The 25,644-nt window shown below is 42.7% G+C and overlaps 3 protein-coding genes across 17 annotated transcripts in view; 1 reads left to right on the forward strand and 2 right to left on the reverse strand.

Moving 5' to 3' along the window:
* The window catches only part of AK8 (adenylate kinase 8), a 78,339-nt gene extending 57,859 nt beyond the window's left edge, over positions 1-20,480 (reverse strand). The window contains exons 1-4 of one of the 6 annotated variants that reach the window (XM_083807417.1): positions 18,395-20,480; positions 9,439-9,523; positions 5,372-5,421; positions 4,551-4,664 (exon numbers count right to left, since the gene is read on the reverse strand). In XM_083807417.1, the coding sequence (XP_083663543.1) occupies positions 4,551-4,664; positions 5,372-5,421; positions 9,439-9,520 (246 nt within the window). In that variant the 5' untranslated portion in view covers positions 9,521-9,523; positions 18,395-20,480. The other 5 variants (XM_083807416.1, XM_083807419.1, XM_083807418.1 and 2 more) reach the window with 5 other exon arrangements.
* Positions 11,611-17,140, forward strand: SPACA9 (sperm acrosome associated 9). 3 transcript variants are annotated; one of them, XM_083807435.1, is made up of 5 exons: positions 11,611-11,714; positions 12,283-12,444; positions 14,789-14,991; positions 15,442-15,589; positions 17,073-17,140. In XM_083807435.1, the coding sequence occupies exons 2-5, from the start codon at positions 12,301-12,303 to the stop codon at positions 17,079-17,081; spliced, it is 504 nt and encodes a 167-aa protein (XP_083663561.1). In that variant the 5' UTR covers positions 11,611-11,714; positions 12,283-12,300; the 3' UTR covers positions 17,082-17,140. The 3 variants fall into 3 exon arrangements, with proteins under 3 accessions (XP_083663561.1, XP_083663559.1, XP_083663560.1); XM_083807433.1 differs by having other exon boundaries at positions 15,442-17,140; XM_083807434.1 differs by lacking the exons at positions 11,611-11,714; positions 12,283-12,444 and adding an exon at positions 13,768-13,921 and having other exon boundaries at positions 15,442-17,140.
* A 145-nt stretch (positions 20,481-20,625) lies between the features above and the next one.
* Positions 20,626-25,644, reverse strand: part of TSC1 (TSC complex subunit 1) — a 63,149-nt gene continuing 58,130 nt past the window's right edge. For 7 of the 8 annotated variants that reach the window (XM_083807381.1, XM_083807380.1, XM_083807385.1 and 4 more), the window contains 3 exons: positions 24,755-24,942; positions 24,480-24,641; positions 20,626-23,715 (listed from right to left, as the gene is read on the reverse strand). In XM_083807381.1, coding sequence (XP_083663507.1) covers positions 23,223-23,715; positions 24,480-24,641; positions 24,755-24,942 — 843 coding nt within the window. In that variant the 3' untranslated portion in view covers positions 20,626-23,222. The remainder of the gene's footprint in view (positions 23,716-24,479; positions 24,642-24,754; positions 24,943-25,644) is intronic. The other variant, XM_083807384.1, reaches the window with a different exon arrangement.

The following is a 25,644-nucleotide window of genomic DNA, read 5'->3' on the forward strand; positions in this document are numbered from 1 at the left end:
TAATGTTTAGTCCGTTATTACCTCAGATTTCCTGATAAGGAATTAACAATAACCTTTTTTCCTTCTTGTAAGAAATTTTCTTCACTATCTTGTTAACTTGGGCCTTCATTCAATGCTGAACTCCGTTGAACAAACTCTTAATTTAACATGATAAAGTTTAAACCTTTGGTGATGCCAGTCAGAATGCCTTGTCTTGGTCTCATTTATTTTGCCATTACTCATAAAAATATCAGCAGTCAGATTCTCTACCTCCTGATACACACAGTTATCTTTCACCTAACGATGTGAACTTGACTCTTTATTCCAAGCAGTTTCATATATTGTAGGCTCCCATCTCGTTTTCTAACCAAATAGTCTGAAGGATGTTATCCTAAAAAAGAGTGTTTCTGTAGGGTTACGTTATACTAAAAGATGTAGATAGATGTAGTGGAAACGTGGACGTCTATGCTGAAAGATTTCATAACTCTCCTTCACTAGATCATGAAACAATTTCACCAGGAGCAGTGGGAATGCTACCACACAAGTCACTACTTTAAAGTAGAGTGGACAAAGCTCTCCAGAATACACAAAAGATAATAGTCCTCAGCAGGCTGTGGAGTGGAGAAGGTGGCCCAATCCTATGGTGGGGTTCCTTGTTTTATTTATCTCAACTGTCCCCTGTTCTCAGTGCCTGTCCTAATATCAGCCATTCATAAGGCAACATTCAAGCAGGTAAAAGAGAAAAAGCGAAAGAAATTGCTGTGTTTCTTGAAAGTCAGCAGGTCCCATAGGGTGGTGCGTCAAAGCCTCCTGCAGCCTCTCACTGCTGGAGCCTGGGTCTGCGGCTTTGAGTCTGTCACCTTCCAAAGGTGCATCACGCTGCTATCAGAAACAGCTAGCGTCTTCCTTCCTTCTTTGATGTGTCATGTCAAGACAGGCTTGCAACTGCCGGGGGTCCACTCTGCTAAGCCCTGCCAAACCAATTTAAACCAAAAGTGTACTACCTTCTTTCAGTGCAGTGGTATGCTTAGTCCTCTTTTGAGCGGGGTTTATTGCACGAGAACAATCAAGGACACGCGTGTGGGTATTTCTGTGCTTTAGTTACTTCTGCTCTCTGGGGCTCAATTCCAGTCTCATTTCCTGGTCAGTTTTCCTCCTACTGAGCAATGGCCTACAAAATCACTTTCAGTAGGTTGCTTGTAGACTGCCTATTTATTCAACTAGAAACCATTAAATCTGTTGTATCATGTACTACATTTACATGTTTTTTTTCTCATAAACACATTAATATATCATGATAGGTGGGATTTCTCCTCCCAGAAATCTGTAAGAGTGGACAATGACACACATGCATTTGGTATCGTATTCTAGAATTGTATCTTACCTAAGGCACACTGAGACGGTCCCAGTATCCAGTTTGGTTAATGAAAGACCTGCTGCTTGAAATGTTAAACCTTCCAAAAGCTATAGGATTTTGCTTATGTGCAAAGTGGTCCAAACCACTTTTTAAAACATGTTAGTTTGATCAACTGTTTCCATACTGCCAAAAAACTGTACTCATTCCTGACCAATTTTAAATGTTCAATGTTGTTTCAGGGACATCACATTCCATCTTACATTACTCTAAGTAGGTAAGACGTTATAGCAATCTTTTCGTAAAACTGCTACACTTTTTATTTAGTGTGAGAATGGAAAGCACTTTCCCTAGACATTTCCATAGGAAATTTTGGATATGTTTAGCATTCTGAAAATCACAAATGTCTACATTTAGCTTGTTCAGATGAGTACACACAAAAGGCTGGTCTTTTAAAAGAAAAGTATGCACAAGACTGGAACAGTTCCTACTTGTTTCTTTATAGTGACTTCTTGAATAGACTAGAACGCTGAACGTGCATAGGTAAGGATGCCTTGGGTTTTCCTCTCTTCTATTTCTTCTTAAAAATCATGGGGGTATGATGCAACTGTAGTGTGGTTTTAAATCATGAAGTAGTATACAAACACCTTAACTGCAATTTAATATAGCAGTAAAAGCACACACATCCTGCAAAGCCCAAGTTATTTCAACTTCTTATTTTATAAATCTAACAGGAGAAGTGAAACACGCAACAGCTTATCATTAGACTTCTCTATAGGAAAAACCTGAAGGTGCTTTCTATTAACATTATAATAACTAGAGATGAGGGAATAATTTGCAATGATTTATCAAAAAATGTAGCCTCTTTTTCTGTTCATGGAATATTTATTAGTAGCTCATGGTTTCTCAAATTTATTGAATATTCAAAAATATTTTACTTAGTTTTGGAATATTTTTACACGTAGAATATTCACATTTTGCTTTGAACAGTCAATATTTAAAATTCACTACTTCAGCTGCGCTCATTAGTAAGTAGCCAGGTGTGTTAGTGGATGATTGCAAGTCCAAATTTAAAAATTGAGCTTCAGAGAATAATAACGTATTTTAAATACTTTTTCCACGAATTCTTGTGCCAGTAAAACTCAAATGTTCTACTCTTCGCTAGAAGTAAAAAGAGCTGAAAGCATGGCTAAAGAGAAGAAAAATATGAGAACAAATATTTGCAGACCTTTTTGTAGCATTTGCCCAAATCTAATAACATTGGTCTACTGACCTAAAAATGAATGACCTTTGGCATCCGGGTTAATTTAGCCACAGTAACCTTATACCCATGAAACATTCCTCTAACAACATTAAATTGTGTTACATGATCTTCACACCAGACTTCCAAAACCACAGTCTTAATTCATGCTTTTCCTCTTTCCATTTATTAAATTGCTTTGGCCAGGACTGCAACTTTTTAATGTCTTGCCTATCAAAGACTGTATAAACAGCTATTGTTCTGTTCCTGAATAGACATCCAAAACCTATCAGTGCTGATGGATGTTATATACACTAGAGGAGTCAAGTTTACCACTTTTTTCAGCAGAAGCTGGGGTCAGTTACAGCAAAAGCAGATTTAGCCAGCAGACATGAATCAGCAAGAGAAAATACAGCTCTTGAGATGATACTTTGCCTACATTTTAAGTCACTGTAAAGCTTCTATTGATTTAGAGGAAGCGAGGATTTCCCTCCTAGTTTTAGGAGTTACATATGAAGAATCAAACCCATGTAAAAGAACAAAAGAAATGATTTAGTGAAGCCATTCTTCTGGCATTTAACATCTCAAAAACAAAAGGCGCAGTACTGCACAGTACTAAAACACCAACAAATTCTGCTCTTCAGACACTCCTTACTACCTGATTAGCCTTGACATTTTTGACTTTCATCTTCCACACCATCCATCTTTTCAAATCAAATGAGCCCAAAAGGACACCCATGAAAGTACGTCTGTATAGTCTGAAATATGTTAATAATTAGAGTAATTAAACCAAAGGGAATTTTTGTTTTAAATTCTCCCCCTTCTAGGTTGAAATTTATGAATATAGTAAAACGATCTTTAATAATTAGAACTAAAATTTCAAAGTACATATTCTCAGTAAGAATCATTTTCTACCATCCCAGCCGAAAGCAAACCTTTTCGCCAGTAAGTTCAGTAAGTTCAATGAACTCTCAGATCTTTAAATACATCACTTGAGCTATCTCCAAACTTCACTCATTAAGTCAGTGTAATAAACACTATTCTGTTTTCAGCCTAGTTTTCTAAAGAAACAAATTATGAAATTACACTATCTACCATCTCAGCAAATTCCAAATCTGGCCAATTTAAATCAAGTTTAGCAGCATGTAGAATTCTTACAGATAAGAAATTCTTTCAATTTTTACGAAAGTAGGTCATGAAGTGGAATAAATCAACTCAAACTAGTAGACTTGCTAGGGATGGTCACAGAAAACCAAGCTTCTTCCATTCTGTTACCCATGGAACACCTTGACATCTGGAGAAATGAATCAGCTAAATGGGCAGGAATCAGAATCGAAGATGCTTCTGATTCTACCCAGGAACTGAACGATCTGAGTCTGCTGCTATTGCCTCAGCTTGAAAGCTTATACAGTTTCCAATAACTGACTGGATTGTCAATTAGTTTTGAGTTAATGCACCAAGTTATTTGTGTCACGCTACAGAGAAATCAAATATGCACAACTAAGTAGCTCTGTCAGATCCAAAGATGTTCTTTGTGTACATATTTTCCATAGCATTTCGTAGTGAAAGAAGACTCAGAGATTAATGCTTATTCTATTGAGATTACCAAATATGTGGAAACGAGAAGATGGTTTGTTTAATGATATAATGAAACATTCTTTAAATGGTATTGTGCATTCCTGGACTTTCTTCAATTTCACCACTGTGTGCGAGGTTACTCTACATTTTCTTCCTCTCTGGGCCCTAATTCTATGCCCGGACACATTTTTATCTTTGTTCATATCCTCTTATCTAGCACAGGTTACCCTTCTCTGAAGGACCCTGCACCTACATAGACATAAACCAATGTACAAACCACCACAGATACAGGAATATTTACTCTGATCTGCTCAACTCATAGCAGTGGAAATCATGGGAATGCCATATAATTCTTCTTCTGTGGCATGAGAACTACCATTATTATAGCCTCTTACACACCTGTTTTCTTTCTTTATACGCCTTTGCTTCCTTTGTCAGCGCTAATGTTTCCTCGAATAACAAAGTCTCCTGAGAGATACGTATGGCATCCAAATGTTTACAAAGCCGCATTGCCTGAGGGATGAAAAATAATAATACAGGATGAAATATTTGAAAAGAAAATAAAGCATTTTTTTTCAGAAGACTACAGAAAGACAGAGTGTTTAAACAGATAGACTATATGTGTAACTTTAAGCAGTTTCGTACAAAGATGTTCAAGAGTCTACAGCTTTGAGTAAGGCTTTTTTCATCTACTGTACTATAACATGGATTTTAAAGAAGAAAGCATTCTTCCTAGCATGCACACACCACCACCATCTGTGAAATTTCTGTCGTTAGCTTTCTCTGTGGTTCAAATACCACTTCAAGATTTTCAATTAAGTGGCACCAGTCGACAGGAGAGACAACTGGCCATGCAAACGAAGCAATCAGCAATATAGGAACACCACAAACACGTACTTATGGTACTCCTCCCAGGTTAATTAATCCTGCTAAAAAGCTGGATAAACAAAGCACGCAGAGTTCCATTGCATTACAGCAGCATCACTACCACTACCTGGGCAAGTTCTTGCAGAGCTCACTTGAAACGTTTCCATTTAACTTGTACTGTAAAATATAGACATATCCCTATGAATGCCGTCCTTCAACTTGCCTTGTGCTCTTCCATCACTTCACCAATTCTGAAAATCATTTTCTCAGAATAAAACTTTCACAAGTGCTGAGCTCGGTAGAAAGTAAAAAGGTAAGTGGACAGTATTACAACACTGAAAGAGCATACTTACGATTGTAGTTTTCCCAGAAGCAGGTGGACCGAGTATACAAATTCTTGGAGCTATGAAATGAGAATATGTGAAAACTAAGATGTAGAACAGCAAAAATCCGATCAGTTTCCCACTATCCCATTACACAATATAAATGTAATCACAACGAAAAAAGAATTTCAGTTGTAAATCTGCCTGAATGGAAACTTCATGATTGGGCTCCACTGAGGAGAGAAAAAAAGGCAAACACTAAGTCAGTGGCAGCTGGGTCATTCTCTAATCTCCATGGTTAATGAGATTGATACCCTGACTAAACATGTCATTTAAACATATATCTATATTTGTCTACCAATTCAAACAGATAGCTTACTGGGTGAACCAGAGCACAAGATATGGATATTTCCTTATATCAGTTTGGCTTTTGTTCCCAAAAGATTAATTCAGACCAGATATATACTGTGGAAAAAAAAAAAAGCTTGCACATGCAGGGCAAAACTATTTAAAAGTGACAATTATCATAATCATAGAGTGGTTGAGGTTGGATGGGACCATCATCTAATTTCTTCTCTCGTTCTCTTTACTCAGTATGGCAGTAAACACACTTTTTGGCAAAGCTTTTGGCTCCCATTACCAAAAAAAAAAAAAAGCCCCAAACTTTATGATTTAATTTCAACTAAATAGGCTGTGTCAGGGTTAGAGAAGATTTAGACACCGCAAAATTAAGCACTTTTTCTCTATCCTCTGACGGCTACCTTCATGTTCTCAAGTCATCATTAAAAGTCATTTTCATCCTCTCTGTATCCTGCGTCCTACTGCATGTCCCTCTCCCTTCCCTTCCCCAAGGCAGCAAGGTGGGGAAAAATGCATCCCAGATCTGAGAAATTCTTAATCTTACCATTGTAAGATTTATTGGGAATGAATAAGAGGCAAGATAAAACAAGGGAAAATGGAGTAACTCCTACAAAAGTATATGGGACTTTTTGCATGAACACACCTTGGGTTGCAATTCCTTGAGCTCTCATTTTATATTAATACCTTTGATGTTTTACCATTATACTTGGGGAAAAAAACAAACACGCAAAATAAAACAGACTATATACAGAGGGGACTGATGATTATTTACTGGGAGTAACATAGGTCAAAACAAAGGAGGGATCTCCTAGCCCCAAAACCTCTTCAGCTCTTGATAACCAAGAGAGATACAGTGTCTGACGACAGCAGACAGGGAAGGATGTGAAATGTATTTTTATGAGGCTTTCCATGCGCTTAACAGTTATTGGGCAGGTGCAATTTTTAAACATACATGAAACCCAAATTACGGATTCATCTTTACAAAGTTATCTGACTTGGAAGGTTTAAGAAAAACTCCCCCTTATTGGTTCTTGCAAGTGCAACAGAACTAGTACACAATGTAGAAAAATACTTTAAAAGGATACATCAGCTGTTTTTATCACCTAATTTCTTTCAAATGTAATGTGATTAAATCCTAGGTTTTTTTTTTTCTAATCTAACACCTTGAAACTCCAGCCCGATACTTAGGAATTATTTATAAACAGCGTCATAAAAGAGTGCTCGGGTGCCAACACTAATCAACTTCTTCAAACCACTTCAAAGAAAATCAAAAAACCTTTCCATCCACAGATCCTTTTGAGGTTTAACTAGGAGCATGATTTAAAATTCACAAGAAAACCCTTAGGTATTGAAGCTTTAATACACAGCTTTCTTGGACAAACGTTTGATAAAAAACGAAACATACCATTATATACACCATATCATGCTTTAATATTGCCCAGGGCTACTGTAAATGCTCACTTTGTACTAAATCTGGTTTTCTCTCTGCTTAGTGGCTTGCAGCAGATGGGGCAGTGTAATTCACTGATTTACTCATTTGCACACTTGTAAGACTCTTCTGAAGCATTCTCCCTAAACATATGACACAAGGGCACAACCAGGACACCACTGTATGTAATGTTTAACCCCCTCCAATCAGCAAATGGTCAGTATTTAATACTGGAGGTCTGGACCAGCAGCTAAATGAAGTGAGGAAAATCTGCAAAATGACTTTTTCTTCATTAACAAATCATACTTCATTCCATGCTTAGACTTGATGAGATGTTACAGAATTTACTTTTCCAAGCATTCTTACGATTTAACATTCAAGGATGCTTTCAGTAATAATAAAAAAATATATATATTAATCCTGGGATAATGTAAAATAACAGCTGGGCTCACTGAGTTCCATTTAAGTCCAAAAGAGTCTATGATTAATATTAATGCAAAAAAAAAAAAAGTTTAACTTGTAAGGGAAATCCTTTGTCAAAGAGGAAAACTTCATAGCACATCATGAACATTCTTGCAGAACTTTGTTACGCTTCTTCAGAGGTATAAGAGTAAAGCAAGACCTCAGAGAAATGTCACCCGGATCTGGAAAGCGCTCTTTGCTAACACAAACCAAGATAAAATGTAGAAAACTAGCATCTTTGTATATTAAAGAATTATCAATCTTCGTAGGCTCTTTAAGGTTTTCAGAAGGATCACATGAAAGAACAATAGCACAGAGCACTAAGCACAAACACTCAGGCACACATTTGACCTAGGAGCTTTTCAAGACAGTTGTAAGCTATAATCATCATTAGAGTTGTTTATATTTTTAAGAGTACTTTAGATCCTATTATTAATTAAAAAGGTTTTCTAACTTCACACCTGGGATAGATGCAATACTTCTTTTCCACACATCTCTGTTTGAAATTTTCTCTAGGGCTAAAGCTGTCTAGCAAGGCAAGATCATGAAAATTCATTGCTTTACTGATGGCTCTAATAAGGGTTTTTTTTCTTCTAAATAGTCAGCACCTTCTGCCATGATCAAAAAGTAAAATCAACTCAGTTACAGATTTCTGTTACATTATTTTCCATATAATTTATTTCTAAAACAACATTTAGGCTCTAATTTTAATTGGAGTGCCTTCCCTTTCTCAATAGTTTTTTTTCCAGACCAAAAGCAGACAGCATTTTTCTCTTGACAAACAACTGCTGTAGTTCTATCTTTAGCCTCCAAGTACTGAAGTCACGAAATCAAAACCTGCCTAATTCTGTGCAAATGATACTGTGGGGCTTAACGACAAATGTTAGATTAATGTGAGGAAATTTTATCTGCATTCTACCAAACTGAAATTCTTCTGCAAATTTTCCATGGGTCTATAAAATAGATTGATTCCACGTGCTGCCCGTATCAGAAAGGGCTGGACATAATTTGCAGAATTTGATTTTTTTTTTTTTTTGGATACTTAGCAGCACTTCAATCTACATCCATCTGATCACTACCGCTATGTATAAAGAGCTCACAGCACCTCCAGTGATAATGATTTCATTGATGCTGCAGCAGAACTTTCATAATGGTTTACTATGGTTTTAAAGAAACATCAAAGCAACATGACACCAGCTGTTCCTGACAGCTCATGCAGAACAAAAATTATAGTTCAGTTGTGCATATCCAAATATAATCTGCCTAAGGGTGAACAGTTTGTAAATCAAATAATTTGATTGAGCCTACATGCTTTTATTGTGCAGAATAGAGACTTCCTATTCAATTTACCAGGTTTTGTTATACATACGTGTAGGCACACTCACTGTTCCTTCATCTGAGATGCCACTGAGCACTGGAACTCATTAACAACAGCTAGTAACTAACTAATCAAAAAACAGAGAATCTGCCAGCCCAGGTAGGATGGGAAACCAAATTTACACCTGACAAAAGGAGTAATTAGTGAGCTTAAAGACAACAGGAAATATCAGATGGGGCACAGAATGCATTAATAATTGATACACCAGAACTCTTTGTTATTCCCTTAGAGGGTTTCATTGTTATAACTGTTAAAGTGCATTTTTTATTAGATTACCCACTAAAAAAAAAAGGGGGGGGGAAATTAAAAAGCATCTTATTTATAACTATTCCAAAATGCTCACTTTTTTTTTTCCTCAAGACTTGGTCTGAAAAGTTGTATCCATCATTTGCCAACTGAAGTGCAGTTTCTAAGCAGCTGTTTACAAATATAAGTTGCAGTGCCTGTGGTCTCTCAGTTTTCACTTACCATCATCGTTATTTTGCTTTAAATGGTCTATCATAAACTGAATGGGATCATCTGGCTTATGAATCAAGAGTTCTTCAACCATGTTCTGAAAATAAATAGGGCAAAGTCAGAGGAAAATTTAACATAGTTATACAGTCGTGATATCTTGCAATTTAAGGCAATGTAATGATGAGGATCTTAAAGAGTTTATACATGCTAATTCATTTTCTCAACTCCCTTTCAATAAACAGAATAGAGAACATGAAACCTTTTCCAGAGGCTGAAAAAATTAAGTAAAACATAGTTTAAAAATGTCAAGAAAAAGAAAAAAACAACACAACTATTTTCTTTAGCTTATTTATGATACATAGAGACACCAGAAAGGTTTGGCTCGAGCAGTCTGGTGCAGGTAAGGGTTGAGTCAACACTGACAAAAACCATACAAGCAGTTTCAAAACCAGCCAGCTTAAATTAGCATCTCTTCGGGGCAAGTTAAACCTCTTTCTCAAGCACATTCCCACAAGTTTCCAACCAGCCTAGAGGACCGCAGGACAGATGAGACCTGAAGAAAACACACAAAGCCCACAACCAATCGAAACCACAAAAGCAGCACATCTCACTTCTTTAACCCTGCTGGTCTTCCTCCTGCATGAAAACAAGGGCGGGGAGAAGGGTTTAAAGCCTTTCTCTGAATGACTGTTTTGGATTCACTTTTCTTATTAAATGTGTGAGGTTATATGGGGCCTTGCTTCAGCTCCCACTGATACCAGCAGCGCTCCTTCTGCTGATTTCAGCAGTGACTGTAGCTTTACAGGCAGGGAAAGGAATAACACTAAGAAACACTAACTCCATTGATTTTCTTATAAAACATTTCAGCGCAGCCAAGAATTCTGTAATTAAAACTAAACATCTAACAGCAGCTAATGTTCTCGCTTAGATTATCTACTGAACTGCTTACACTGTAATAGGACGTCTTTTTTTCTAAAAATCAGTCATAACACTTTTATATTTGAAAGTAAATTCTGCAAAGTCTGTATACTCCATGAAATTTTACACTCTAGCCTACAGATTGCCTTTTATTGAAGTGGTCTAATTTCCTTTTCTGCTTCGTTCACTTCATGAGAATAATTACACCACTCTATTTTGTTTATGAACTGTTTCACATGCAAATTCTGATGTTTCCAAGCCTGAGTAGCAAATAGCCTAAAGTATAAAATTTATATTTTTATTGAAAGTTCATTTTAAAATTATTACTTTCCAGCATCGTTGATTTAAACTAAAAAATCTGAATTTGGCATTACAATTTTCAGTTGTTCACTTATATTAAAATAATTAATTAATTAAAATTAATTTATTAAATATTAAATTTATTTAAATAAATATTAAATTAGGTATTAAATTTATTTAAATGAATATTTAAAATAATTTATTAAGTTGTTAATTTATTATTAATTTATTAATTTTCACTGCTGCTTTCAGTGCCTCACAAAGTGAAAAACACATGTTAAAAAAAAAGAGTTAAGAAATAAAGCCACGCTGCTCATGGTAAATGGTCTTGGAATTACATGGGGAAAAGAAAGGGGGAGAGGAGAAGGAAGGGAAAATAAGCTTTTGTTTTCCAGTGAGATTGGAAGAAGAAGGCCTCGCAAAGCCCGAGCTGGGAGGGCAAGGGGTCAGCACCGGGCCCCACCGGGGCTGTCCCCCCTCGGCTTCATCCGGGAGCAGCCCCAGAGCGTGCCCTCGGCCAACGGGCGTTCTCCAGACCTGTGGCGCCCAGCACAGATTCCTCTGGGGCCGGGAGTCTCCTTGCTGTCCCCCGGTCGCCTCACGACAGCTGAGGGGGCTGCCTTCCACCCGGGGGCCCTACAGAGAGGCCCCGGCCCCCCCCTCCGCGGTGCCTTTTGCTGCCCCAGACGAACCGGAGGGGGGCAAGAGGGCACCAGGACACCCTGCCCCCGGCCTCCTCACACGGTCCCGGCGCCCCTCGCCCCGGGGCCCGGTCCCGTTCACCTGCAGGAGCCGCCACAGCCCCCGCTCCTCCGCGTAGGCTCCCGCCGACGGCAGCCACGGCGGGCCGGGGGCGTCCATGGCCTCCCTTAGCAACCGCCGCCGCGTTGCTACGGAGTGACGTCACCACCCCGCGACGCGCGCGGCAGGCGGTGACGTCATCGGGCGACGGTTGCCAGGGAGACGGCGGCGGCTGTTGCCAAGGAGACGGCGGCGCCGCCGAGCTCGGGGGGAGCGGATCCAGGCCCGGCCCCGGCCCCGGCCCCGGCCCCGCCGGGCTGCAGCGGCCGGTAGGGAGCCGGGGCGAGGGGAGAGGCCCCCCCGGTCCGCTGAGGGGCCCCCGGGGGCTCCCCCGAGGGCTCGGGGCCGGCGGCGGCCGGAGGGTGTCGGGGCCCGGGGGGTGCCGGGGCCCGGGGGGTGGTGCCGGGGCCCGGGGCTTCTCCTGAGGGAACCCAAGCGGTGAGGGCCCGGCCGGGGGCGGCGGGGTCTCCATCCCCGAGTTCTCAGCGCCGGGCGGTAGCTTCGCACGGGATAAGGGAGGTATTTAACCCCCCCCCCCAGGCCTCTCGGCGCGCTGGGCTCATGTTCAGAGCAGAGCCGCCGGGGTTCGTGGCGTCTGACTGCCAGGGGGCCCACTGCGCTCCCTGCCTCTTTTCGCAGCAGCATTGCCGCCTCCCCGACTGACTGGCTGGGGACTGCAGGGCTTTGACACAATATGTTTTCTCTTTTCCTGTGTTTTTTCTTTTAATAAAGTTTTCCTCTTAGCTACACAATTCCAACCCAAGCGAAAGATAGAGTTACACGTGTAAAATCTCACAACATCTAAAAAGTAGCTTCTTTTCTCTCCTTCTCTACCAGAATCCAGGAGGGGGAAACATGAACGAGGTAAAGGAGGCTCTGAGAACCGTAGAACAGCACTACAAGCTCTTCCTGCAGCAGCAGTTTACGTTTATCGCAGCGCTGCAACACACCCGAGAGAACGCGCATGACACGATCAGACCCGTGGCGAGCATCAGCCAGGTACAAGGCACTCGGCACAGCTGATGGGCACGGGGAACAAGGCAGTGCTGCCAGGCGCTCGGGTCTAGTTCGGTGATGAATAAATGTTTTTACTAAGGGAAGATGCACCCAAACTTGCTTCTAACGTTTGTGTTTAGCTCTGCAAACCGGTGGCGAAAGATTAAGTAGGGGAGAGAAATGACTACGTTAGACTTTCCCATTTACAGAGAAGGAATTACATCGCTCAGCATCACTTTAGGATTTAGTTTAATACTGTCATTTCGGTTCCGAGGCGTAGCCAGAAGTGCAGGGTACAAGACACAATCAAACCAAGCCTCCTTCCCCAGCCACACACGGGATCTGTAATCCTTAACTTGCAGTAAGCAGCACGCTCGCCTCTTCCCCCCGGTATTGGTGCTGCTGTATCTTTCTATAGTGCTTATTAAAAATAATGGCTGTGTTACCGAGGTAGGATGACGGATTGAGGGCTGAAACTCCCAGGTGGGCTAGGTGTTTTCTGGGCTGGTAAGTGAATTGTCTTGGAATTTTTATAACACGGGATGTTTTAAGTAGTGCAAAGAACTTAGACCACTGGAAGACAAAGGGGGAAGAAATATCTGGATAAAATTAGAATTGTGGATGTAAGAAAGCAGAACCCAGGCTCAGAACCCAGATCCATGCCGAAGTCAGAGCGAAAGCCAAGCTCTTATTAGGGTGAAGAAACAGAAGTGAGCTGCTTGTCTTTCCTGAGGGCTGACTCAGTTCTAACATATGGGCTTCACTCATAACATTGAAGAGGATCTAGACAGACATTAAACTGATCCATTTTTTCCAAAAATAGGCACTGAGGTTTCATATTGCATTATTCTGTTCTTAAACGTGCCGGTATTTCAGAAGGACAGAGCAGGTTTGGACTCTTTCTTGGCAGGGCTGGAAGGCCTGCCTTTTGTGGGGGTGAGACCTCACGGGTAGCTACTTCTGCAATTACCTGATCCACAGCATTGTCTGTGACACAGTAACGTGAGCTTAGCGGTGGCAATACTGCACGGAGAGCCCTAAGGGTATAACCATGCTGCCTTGGGGAGAGCGTGGAAAAAGGAAAAGAGCAAGGTACTGGGGAGAAGGGGGAAGAATCGGTGCAGCACACACTGGTGATCCCTTGTGCAGGAACCGAACCGCTCCCAGAGAAATTTCACCGGGGACGCAACTAGACAGGAAGTGGCAACAGCTCCTTAAAGACTCCTGCAGGGGATAGGGTATGAAGTCAAATCCCAAGTGGTTTTGTGAGACAAATTCCTCCGTCACTTGCTTCATCCACAGACTCAGATGACCCAGCAGGTCCCTGTGCTGCAGAGCGTGGCTGTGCTCGGGGCACTGGTCCTGTGCAGGAGCTCTCCCTGAACTCCCTGGGCCGCAGCTCAGGAGCCAGCAAGCAGCTAATGCAGACCTGCGCAGTCCTTGCCAGCCGTTGTTCATGTTGTCCTGGTCTCCATCCTGGGTATGCACTAACTCCCTTCTCTTCATACTGACAGAAAGGAGTCCTGTAATCCTATCGGTGAACAACCAGGCTAAAATGCTATTCTCTTTAGGACTGTTTCTGCACACAGCAACAATAAAAAAAGATCCTGCCGCTCACACGGACACAACGCACCGTGAGCAGAGCAGGAGGAGAAATCTGTAGTGGAAATGGACCCTTAGGGGCCTTTTTTATTTTTCTTACAAACCTGCTGAGAATTTGCCCAAGCGCATTGCATGGCTTTTCTGTATGCGCAGGCTGTTCCAGTGCTGGAACTGTTCCTCTGTTCTTATCCTGAAATCTTACAGAAAGCACTAAAGGTGTTAGAGCCCAGACAGGACTGCCAACCAGCCGCGCTGTGCTTTGTATTCCGACCACTCACGCCTCAAGTGGCTGTAATGCCTTTGGAGAAGGGACTTAATCTCTTGGCATAACGTCTCATCATACGATGCCATTCACTCTGGGTAACACAAAGGTCCCAGGGAAATAGGGAATACCATTGCTATAATTGGTTAGTAAGGACAATTTCGGTTAAATGGCTTTAATTTTACGTTCACATCTAATGGTGCCAAATAAGGAGCCATGGAGAATGCGCACAGTCGCGAGCACATCCACGTTATTACTCCAAAACGCTTGCAGCTTGGCCACTGCCCCCACCTCCCACCCCACTCTATGCAAGCAGCTGTGGCAGAGGAGACAAAACTCTGCTCACACCCAGCCTCTCTCTGCAGTGCTCGGAGAAGTCACAAGAGCAAGCAGCTTCTCGTCGCTAACCTGAGCGACTTTGCAGCATATCAAAATGTAATTTAATGTGCGTGACCCCGTCTCTCCCCACGTTGTACTCTACAGGTACAGTCCTACACGGACCATTACTGTAACAATTCCACGGACAGGCGCATCCTCAACATGTTCCTGAACATCTGTAATGACCTCAGCAAGCTCTGCCACAAGCTGGAAGCCGTGCATCCTGGTAACGGCACAACCAATGGCATTTTGGAAAGATGCAAGCTGCTCCTTAGCCACAGCAATGATCTGAGCACCATCCGAGCTAAGTAGGTCTTGCCATCGGCTTAGTCTCCTTGAGGCGATTGTCGATACTGGGAGCAAGAACATTCCTGCTCGACTTCTCTGTTGGTTTCTCCCGTAACACCTCTCTGGCTTTAGTGAGGATAAAAGGCGCTACCCAGTTTATAGATCCTGCTGTCGTGAAAACGTTGCCAACCTCCACTCACAAAAAGGGATTTGTTTGTGTATTTGCTCACTTTACTGGTGCATGGAAGGGCATACACAGGCGGGTCAGTACCCTGAGGTCATGTGCAGTGATTAGGCAGCTTGATCCTTCTGGGTCCCTTCCAACCGGGGATATTCTACAATCTCTTCCTCCCTCCTGTTCCTGCTCTGTGTAGAGTTCATTTCCACGGGGCAAGTGTTTGTTCATGCTCTTGAACACCAGGGTTGCGCTGCTTGGACTACTCTGCTGATTGTGTCCTTCCGTCCCGCAGATATCCCCATGATGTTGTGAACCACCTGAGCTGTGATGAGGCCAAGAATCATTACGGAGGGGTGGTGAGCCTCATCCCCGTCGTCCTAGACTGCATGAAGGAGTGGCTGTCCCACACTGAGAAGCTGCCGCGGCATGTGCTGCATAATGTGAGTGGTAGAAGTGCTCTCTCTGAGAAGAGGGCACCCGAGGATGAACCGTCTAGGGCAGCCATTTCCCAAAACCCATCTTCTGTCCACCCTGAAGCTCAGACCTCAGTTAGTAACAAAGATTGTGCACAAGTGCAGGGGAGTAAGCATGTCAGAAAGAAGCACCTGAATGACACAGAAAATCACAATGGGAAACTGAAAAGTCCCTGGAAACCACCTGGTAGACATGCCTTTTAAGGGATGGAAGTTCACGCATCTCCTGCTTTCCACCTTTAATCAGGTGGCTGATTAAAATCAGTGAAATGAATACTAGAGATCCAAGTTCTGAAGAGTTAGTCCTGTCAGCTAGGCTTTGACAGATACGTATTCCACTCTCCCTTGCTGTAATTTTCTCTCTCCTCCTAAAAGTTATATCCCAGCAGCAGGAGCTGTACCACACACGGTCGCTTTCACAAGCATTGTGGTGAGAGCAGGGAATAATCAGGTTCTAATCACAGATACAAATCTCAGGCCAGCTACCCAAAACAGGATTTTACAGACTTTCTCAGACTTCCTTCTGAGAAATAGCCACTCACTCTCCAAAGGTGGAGGTGTGAATAACCAGCACGTTTGAAGAACGTGATGCAGAGAAGCAAAAGCCTCTCAATAAGGACTCAGAAGCGCGTCTGACATTCACACCAGGCTTATCACTAAAGTTCCCTCACCCCAGCTGACCCCATTGAAATTGTCTGGTCTGTGGACCAAAGAATCAGCATTTACAGGACCCCAGTGATGTCTCCTTTGCACACCATTGGCTACAGAAAAGGCCAGCATGCTTTAGCTACGCTGACTGGGCTCTGCTGGATTCTTGCAGGTTCTCTCACACCATCACCAACCAGTACACACCACGCAGAACATGTTCCCTTATGCCTGCTTTGACTCTTTTGCTGTTAGCAGCTAGAGGTATAAAGGAGGACAGCCTTCATTTTGCACCTAGTTTGGTGTATTGACAATATCCCAACCTGAATAAACGCCCCCTTCCTCCCCAGACCTCTGCAAAGCTAACAGGAAGTCTTTTCCATTAAATGTGATTCAGGGAATCTAGGGGGAGCAGAGAGATTGAGCTGTGGCCATTTTCAGATGGTTCCTTTTTAAACTGCAAACTAAAATATCTTTCCCCTTTTTCAAGGAAAGAATCTAGCTTATTTTTCAAGGATGTGATGATGCCTAATTAATTAAAACTGGAAGGCATTTAAAATAGTCTCGTGCTGCTTTTATAACAGCACTTTGCAATTCCAGCACAATGACTTGATACCAGTGCTGAAAACAGCTTGCTTTCCAGCCTGCTTAGGGAGGGTCAGCAGAGTCGCAGGCTCTCCCCCACTCCCTGCAGCTGATATGCATCTTTCGTGGTGCTTTTCTTAAAGCACAGTTAACTACGAACTTAGGATCTCAATAACGCAATGTCTTCCCTGTATCTGACTGCTCTTTTCCCCTCCCACAGGCAAATTAGCACCTGTTCTTTGCTTCCTGCTGGAAGACACTCCTGAATAAACAAGTGCCCTTTGCATATCTCTCTCAGTTTGCTAAAATTGTGGACAGCTTTTTCCTTAAGATGACCAGATTTTGGCAACATAGGCAAAAAAAAAAAGAAGGAGAATTAATAATATAGGATAATATTAATAATATAGGAGGGAGCACAGGAAGGAATGATAGCTCAGATGAAATAGGAAGTATTTTCAGGAGCATTTTTACTCCTCACATAACCCCATGTTCCTTTGTACTTTCTTTCCTTCCCCTAAATACATATGCCACTATATACTACATCTATCCACTCTGGAGAAGGGGCCTGTATCTGGGAGAAGTCACATCCCAACTGAATTGAAACATGGTGAACTTAAAAATGGTAATGAAGCCTGCTGAGGTCACACAGATTCGTAGGCACTACGGGGGTCACAGACAGCGAAATGTGCCTGTTGCCACCTCAGGCTTTATTTGGGAGGCCTGCTGCAGAGGTAGCGTTACGAAGAAAAATCAAAGTTGCTCACAGCTGCCCTTTAGTGTTTCATGTTGCAAAGACAAGTGTCTGATAACACTGTTTTGGAAAGTTTTCCAAACCAAGTAGGTGCTACGTTGACTGAAGGATGACAAGTGTTGCGACACAAGGGAGATTTCCTCAGATATTGCTCCTGGCCTTCCTAACCCTAGCTATCATTGTGTTTAAATTTGACTATGCAGGCTCTGATCAGACCAAAATTATCTGCCCGTTTTTAGTTCCTTTTCAGCTTCCACAGTGCAAGACAGCACAAACTGCCTGTCAGAATAGTCCTGTCAATCCTCGGCTGCCTGCCACACCTGCTGTTCAACGCTCGTTCATACCTGACAGAGTTTGTGACACATGCGTGAAACACACAATTCACAAACTTTAATAATTATTTCTAATCCAGCCCCATCCTTTTGATCGGTCTTACGCAGACAAAATTTTAAGACACCAGCAGAAAAATAAGCGCGTGAAACTCAGAGTCTGAGGTTTGGTAATGACATGACCAGAATCTGTTGGAAGACTGCAAAGTTAAACCTCACAAAAACATCTAGACAAATTACTTAATTTCCATACAAGTTCTCCTCTTCCAGAGTGGATGGACACTTCAAAGGACAAAAAGATACAGCAAGAATTGTTTTTCTCTATTACAAATCAAGCTGTTTGAAGAATTTACATAAACAGGATGTAAATGCCAAGCAGAAGTGCAGAAGTTTTACTTTAGCCTCTGAGAGCATAAAATCATGAGACACTGGGAAACCAGGCAGGGCACCAGACTGACTTACCCCGGGATCTGTCAGCCAGTCCAGGAAATAAATGCTGCTTTTCTTTCAAACACGGCGGCAGAGACGCAGGCTGGGAGGAGACGGTGGCAAAAAATCCTGGCGCTTGTAGGCTCTGTGAGCCCCCTGATTTGCAGGAGGGGCAAACCCGACCTTTACCAAGGTACAACCGAGGGGTGCCGCAGGTCAAACCCCCGGGCCCTGCTCGGCACCCGAGAGGTTACCACAGCCTCGGGAGCTGCGGCGGCCTCCCGGGGGCACGGAGGGAGCTCCCCGGGCCTCGGCGGCCCCCTGAGGCGATCGGGGCCGCTGCTGAGGGCAGCCGCGGGCCTCGGGGGGCCTCTAGCGGCCGCCTCGGGGAAGGCGGCCCGGGCCCCCCGCAGCGCCTCACCAACGCACCCCGGCCTTGGGCCCTCCGTGAAAGCCTCCTAAAGGCCGTTTGTTCACAAGGCGCTCAACCAGCCCGCTCTGCTCCCACATCCTCAGAGGAGCTTCGCAGCATCAGCTACACGCCACCAAAATGGTTGCTTTCGCAGGCACACAGGTGCCGGCCCCTCCCGGCTGCTTTCACAGGCTCTTGGCTGCGTCCCGTCCTGCTCAGTCACCTCACTGCCCTATGAACACCTCATAGCCCATGGCGGCTGGGTTTCCGTAAAAGTTCTGAATTCAGCTGGGGGTGGGCACAGCACCCATTGAAACCGAGCTTTTGGTCAGCTGAGAACCGAGCCCCGCATCACCGATGGCCAGCCCAGAGCCCTGACAAAACCAGTAGTAGTGTATGGCACCAAACTTCACCCAGTGAGGCCCAAAATTAGATGAGGTCCTTAGCATCACCAAAAAGGTTTCTCCAAGTAAATCCCACAGATGCCAAAATCATGAAAACCACCAGACAAAATTATTTGGAGTTAAGCTTTGAATGAAAAGTAAAGTCTAGGTGCAAGCTGTCACTTGCGCGAATGAAGTAACTCAGCTCCTGTTGCTTCTCTGAACTGCTCTGTAACCACTTTTCAAATTCAGGCCATCGCACCTGTAGCTAAGTAGTTCCAGTAAATCAAGATGAACCAGCAAAGATGCTTAAAAATCAGGAAATAAAGTTATTTCCTTCACTAGTGTCTACTGCATGCTTATTATTTACAGCTGGGTTTATGAGCTACCAAGCTACCAAGGTGGGTAAACAAGATACTTTATTTCTTCTTGTACCCTGGTGGACGTACTTCTGGGGGTAATATTACCTAATTGTTTTTGAACTGGTAAGTGCAGCTTTTCACCTTTAAGCTTAAGGGATATGCAAAACACATTTAAAATGAGGCAAGATCAACTTTCTGCTTTGTTTTCCTTTCATTTACACCATGCTGTAAAACTTACCCCCTTGCAGAAGGCTGAAAGCCAGCTTTCCCTATCGCCTAGCACCAAAATAAGGGTCAGGGTAACTTTTACATAAAATTTTCTACTAAGTGCTGTTGTTCAGCCAATGTGTTTTCACAAACAGACTGTACATCACTTGTGCCATGCCCTTGTGTGGGTTGTTCAAATTTAAAAATTATACTTAATTCCATAATTGCAATGCTGAGGTTCATGTATGAATTTCTAAACTGCTCTGAGCAACCTTTCAACTATTCATTTCTTTGAGGGAAAAAAAAAATACAGTAAGAGTGCCAGGTGAGGGGGCTGGGAGGAGAGACAGGCAAAACAAGAAAACAACCTTAACCTAATAGGTCAAGCTTACAGTGAAATCACCTCCCAAATCCCCCTTGGTTTAAGGAACTGCCCTGTGTACCGTGACACTTGAGCAGGGTACAGAAGAGGAAAGCACGTATGCAGGGACAGAGGAAGCCAGCCCGCTTCTGTCCCCAGCTTTGCAAAGAGCAGTCTGACATTTTCATCTATTAGTTTGTCTAATCACTGTAACCTCTAGACCATGTAAACAATCCCATACAAAGCTAATATGCAGATGTGCCGTAGTGAAGTGTCTGTGGTTATTTTATGGATTATACTGTCACATCATTGTTGAAGTTGTTATTCCACAGAAGATTAAAAAAACATGAGCTCCACGCAGAAAAGTGAACTTCTAGCAAAGAACCCCATGCAAAAAGGGGCAGACCCACTTATCTGCTCAGTACTACTCAGCACACAGATCTTGGAAGATGCTTCGATGCTGAGTTTGTTTCTCCGCGTTTTGTCTCAGCACACCTTGGTCCCAAAGAGAGGGGCTCGCAGGGAATTTAACACAGAAGTGCAAAACAATACATTTTATTTGTTCACAGTTAAACACAAGCAACTGCCTTGACATTTTAGAACATTCTAATACGGACAGCAAAACCTCCTTTTGGTTGAAGTTCTCTTTAGCTTAGGATTGTACCATTTCCTCGTATTTCATATTTATGGCATTTAATGTAGATTGTTTAACATGCTTACAAAGAGCGAGGCAGGGAACAGATTAACTTGACGAAGACAGCAATTTTAGATTTAACTAAAAGCAGTCAGTTAAAAAAAATCTGTTTCCACTTCACTGATGGGACCCCTTCAAACAAACTGCAAGTTAACTACATACAGCAGATACATGATTTTTTGACTTACAAAAAAAATTGCAAAATTTGTTCCTCCGTAATCTTTGTGGTCCATAAACAAACCTAAAGTGGTTTCCGTTACTATCCTGGTGCTAAAATCCTTTTTAAAAGAAGAAAAAAGCCACCTCATCAATGAGCTTGCATTACCGCCAGGGCATTTTTGTAACCCACAACAAAAACCGCCTCTCCTCAGAACAAGTGAGGTCATCACAGAAGCAAGACACTCTTCTGGGGCTCGGCAAAGCAGGATGGTCTAAAACTCCTGCAACACAACTCCACCCAGCAGCTGAGGCAGCCCTTCAAGGGCCATGTGCAAACCGTTCAACTCCTGGTGCTGGGATCCGGTGGGGTGAGAGGCAGGAAACCTCCAAATCTTACCAAAACATACGCTACCACGTTTGCTACCACTAAGTCTTAGAAAACCTATAGACATGTCGACAAAACCAGTCTGTCACTTACAACCAACTCTCTATTTTCTATTCCATGCAGATTCAAGCTTTGACAAAACCACTGAAGTTCACTTTTACTTTCAGAGTTAGGACTGACCAACCGAAAGGACACTGAGAATAATTTAGACAGGCAGAAATGTATTTAGACCCTAGGTGTTAAGTAAAAAGTGGAAATGGGAGGCAAAGTAGTGTCCGGCACACGTTCACAAGCCACCAGCCCCTGTGACAGACTCCTTTTGCTGTTCAGGTTACGAAGGAAGTGAACTACAAGTGCAAGTGTACTTGGCTTTGATTTATATTTGAGACAATTCTTCACCAGCAGCTGCCACCCACAGAACGTTAAAGAAAAGAGACGTGATGCAGGATACCTGTGAAGCCTGATATGTCAGAGTATGCCTGGACCCAGACATACCCAAGGTTTAAAATAAGCACACTGCCTTCCTAACCGCAGGCTCTGTTCTGTCACAAAGGAGATTGAGTCTGACCACTGACAAGCCCTGATCCTGCCATCCTCCTTCACAGAAGGCTCATCATTGACTTAAACACGATTAACACGGAAAGGCTTCACGACAGAATTCAGATTCTCGTTTCAAGCAGGCTGCTTCTTCAGTCTTGTCCTTTAAGGAGATGGGGGTGAAGGGGACATACCTAGAGCCAAACTGACACTGCTGAGCTGAAAAGTGTGCTGCAGGTAGAGCAGAACAGCACTCAAAGGAAACCGTATTCTGTATTGTAAGTCAAGCCTGAAAACATACTCCCAGGAAGTGAGAGGCCTATTTCTCAGCCTTGGAACACAGCGGTCTTGCTCAGACCAGGAACAAAGACCAGAATTATGAAGGACATCAGGCAGGACAAGTACTTCCCTGATTAAAGAAACAAATGCTCTTTGCACATCTTTGTGAGCTGCAAATCTTCATTCTACATCCATGTTCTGCATGCTCTCCCTACTCGAATAAAGCTTCCTCTTCCTTCTTCTCCCACCCCAATAGCTTTCCCAAATGAACCAGTTTGAGGTCAGTACCAGTCTGTCAGGCAAACACTTAAAATACCAACACGATCAGAAGCTAGTGTTTTAACAAGTCTTCAGCATATATGGTCTCTGCATTACAAGCTCCAGTTCCTTACCAAGTGTCTGTTCAAAAGAAACTTTCCAAGAAATGTTAAGGACAATATAAACAATGATTATGAATTAGGGCGAATGAATCATTTTGCAGAGGTACACCGTTCCTTAAACATTTAGGCATTCAGAGTCCAACTGCGTGAAGACTGGGCTCTGAGGGATGTGGGACAGTGGACAGGCAAAATAGAGACCCTTGGGTGAACGCACTAGAAATTCTAGTGCTGCTCCTTTCCAGGATGAAAACAACCGAAGTCACCCAGACAGGCAGCACAATGAACTGCTCTAAATTGGAAGCTTGCAAGGAAATACAAAGCATTCGTAGTAGACTCACAAATGTTAATTTGGCCTCATATTGCACTCAAGTTCATAAATGCAGCCACTCACTGGGGACAGGGAGAAAGGGGAAAAAAAATACTTGCAAATGCTAACAGTTGTCCCTTCAAATTCGTACACGCTGCTAAAGACTGAATTTGAGAAAGAAGCAAGAGTTAGGCTGGGCATTTCAATTCCAGACCCCAAAATCCACTTTGCATTCGTTCAGCAGCCTTCTTCCGTTACTGGACATCGATCCTATTCCGCTGCATGAGCTAGCTGCTCAGACCAAAGAAACATAAAAGCTTTTAGTTAAACTTGCATTCACGCCTCCTGTTCTATGCCAAGAATATGAAAATAACACTGATTGACTATCTTCTTTTTTAACTGTGGTCATGATGAGTTTCATTGTAGTCCATGATATGAAGCTGTCCAACACTACTTTCGGGGATCTTAGGCGAGAGGCTGTTATTGGGGCTCGGAGGGGCCTTCGTCTCCATGTTGGGATCTTTACATAGTTCAGTCTTTAGAGTATCAGAAAGGCTGTTGATGGTTCCACCCTGCTCATCACACTGGCTCTCACTCTTGTTGCGAAATAATTCTCGTGACTTCATTCCAAGGAAGCTCTTGGAGCTGGGGAGTGAACCTACAGTCAGTGGGACAGTAGTTGAGGGCTCCAGCAACATGGATGTCTCCCAGCGATTGATGAACCTCTGGTTCTGGTTTTTCTCTGGGGTGGAGAGCTCACTGTTGCTGCCACCCTTACCGCTACTACTACCTCGAGCGCTGGGAGGTTTGGTTTCTCCATTTCTACCAATTGTTTCTTCACTGTATCCTGCTACAGCATCTGCACAACCTTCGTTACCACAATCCAACCTGGTTTGGAACAAGAGAGGATACAGTGTCAAGGAAATGGTAGCAACTGTTCACAATGGAAAGGGAAATGCTAGGGAGCACAAGCCTTACTTTCCATTTCTGCAACTGCATATATTTACTTCAGCAGGCCTACACCAGCTTTCCTTCCGCAGTTTTGTAGCAAAGCAGAAGCCACAGAGAGCAACCGGGCAGGTGTCACACTAAGCCTTGCAACATCCCACCTTTAAAGCCCAAAGCTGACAATCCCAAAGCAGAACAGAGGTGTATCCTGACCCATTAAGGAAAAGGAAGGTATCTATACATCGTCCTTGGACTGTAGATCTTTCTTTTACCCATCACAAAATAAGCTGTTACCTACAAATCCACTTGCAGTGCAAGAAATTATCCTCATGCTGTAGAAGAATGTGGTGTAGGAAAAAAAGGTATGATCTGAATGAAAGTACAACACTACTCAGGCGTTTTAGGAAGACTTATGTAAAGCAACTACTTAAACACATAACAATTTATAGGCTAAAGAGACCAATCTATGAGACAAACTGGACATTTGCCTCCAAGTGTGAATAATGTTCAGCTGAGAAGTATTTCCTAAACACTGCCAATTTTGACAGTGATTCTCAGTAACCCTGGAAGAGTCCTGAACCAGATTCAGTCTAAGTGGGAAATAACAAATATTTTGAGATGATGCCTCCGAGTGCTAGAAATTCCCCAGTGATAAATTCCAAAAACTGGTCATGAGTCCAGCATATTTACATCATTGCCCTTACCTTTCTTCTGCTGCTTCAGCTGCTTCTGTTTTTTCATCTTCAAGTTTTTTCAATAAGCTGCTCTTCTCCAACCGGCCAAACAGATCCAAGATCTCCAGCTCAAATGCCTGGGTGATTCTTTTCTGGGCCTTGTATCTGCTTTCTACTGCTTGCAGCTGACCTCTGAATGAGAAGATAAACCAAAGGCCATCAGTTCCAGTTTCTCCAGATTCTGCCTCAAATGTAACACTGCACCTGTCAACGCACTGCTGAAGTTTTACATAGGAAATCCCTACCTTGCTTTGATTTTGACATCTTCCAGGTATTTCTTTTGCTCCACAAAGAGATGGTCCTTTTTAGAAAGCTGAGATTCCAGTTCAGCTATCCGTTTCTGGGAAGCATCAAGCCTTTGGCTTTGCTGTTGAACACACAATTTTGCTTTCTCCAGGTCTTTCCGATAAGCAGCGTGCAACATTTCAACCTCCTCAAAGGAAAGAACACAGTGTTAAAGTATAATTTGATTGTGTGATGTTTTTATTAATATTTAGACATGGTTCTGATGCTATAAATAGGCACAGTTGAAGCAGGATGGAATAAAAGCATTTCTAAAAACAGATACAGAAAGCTGGATACTCTGAGGATGCACACTACGTTACTGTGAAAACAATTCTACATCACTGGAATTTAGTAGCACATTAATGTTCCTTATTAAAAAATGTTCTGCGAAGTAAACTTGCCAGTTCTGCACCAGATTAGACAACCTTCATTTTAAAGACAGTTTTTGCAACATGACCTTCATTAAATACCAGTAAAAGATATATTTTTTTGGCTTACTATTCCCCTTTTTCAATTACTTGCTCTCACGCAGAAACAGTTCAATTGTTGTGTAAGTTACTTGCTTCTAATTAAAAAAAGGTCTCTTTGAAGTCAGGAAGTAAAACCATATGAACCACAGAAGTTTTAGTAAAGTTGGTACCAACTCTTAATAAGAAAGCAACTGAGTGAGAAGAGGAATACTGCGTGTTTTAAAACAGCATCTCACACAAACTGCTAAAACCCTGGTTAAGAACCTTCTACAAATTCCAGCAATACTGTTCTACGTTATGCGCTTTCACAAACAGAAGAGCCCAATGTTACTTTACCTCCAACAGCCTGCTGTCAATTACAGCAAGAACACAGCAACGTA

The sequence above is a fragment of the Anser anser genome (assembly GCF_964211835.1).
Source record: "Anser anser genome assembly, chromosome: 21".
Lineage (NCBI taxonomy): Eukaryota > Metazoa > Chordata > Aves > Anseriformes > Anatidae > Anser > Anser anser.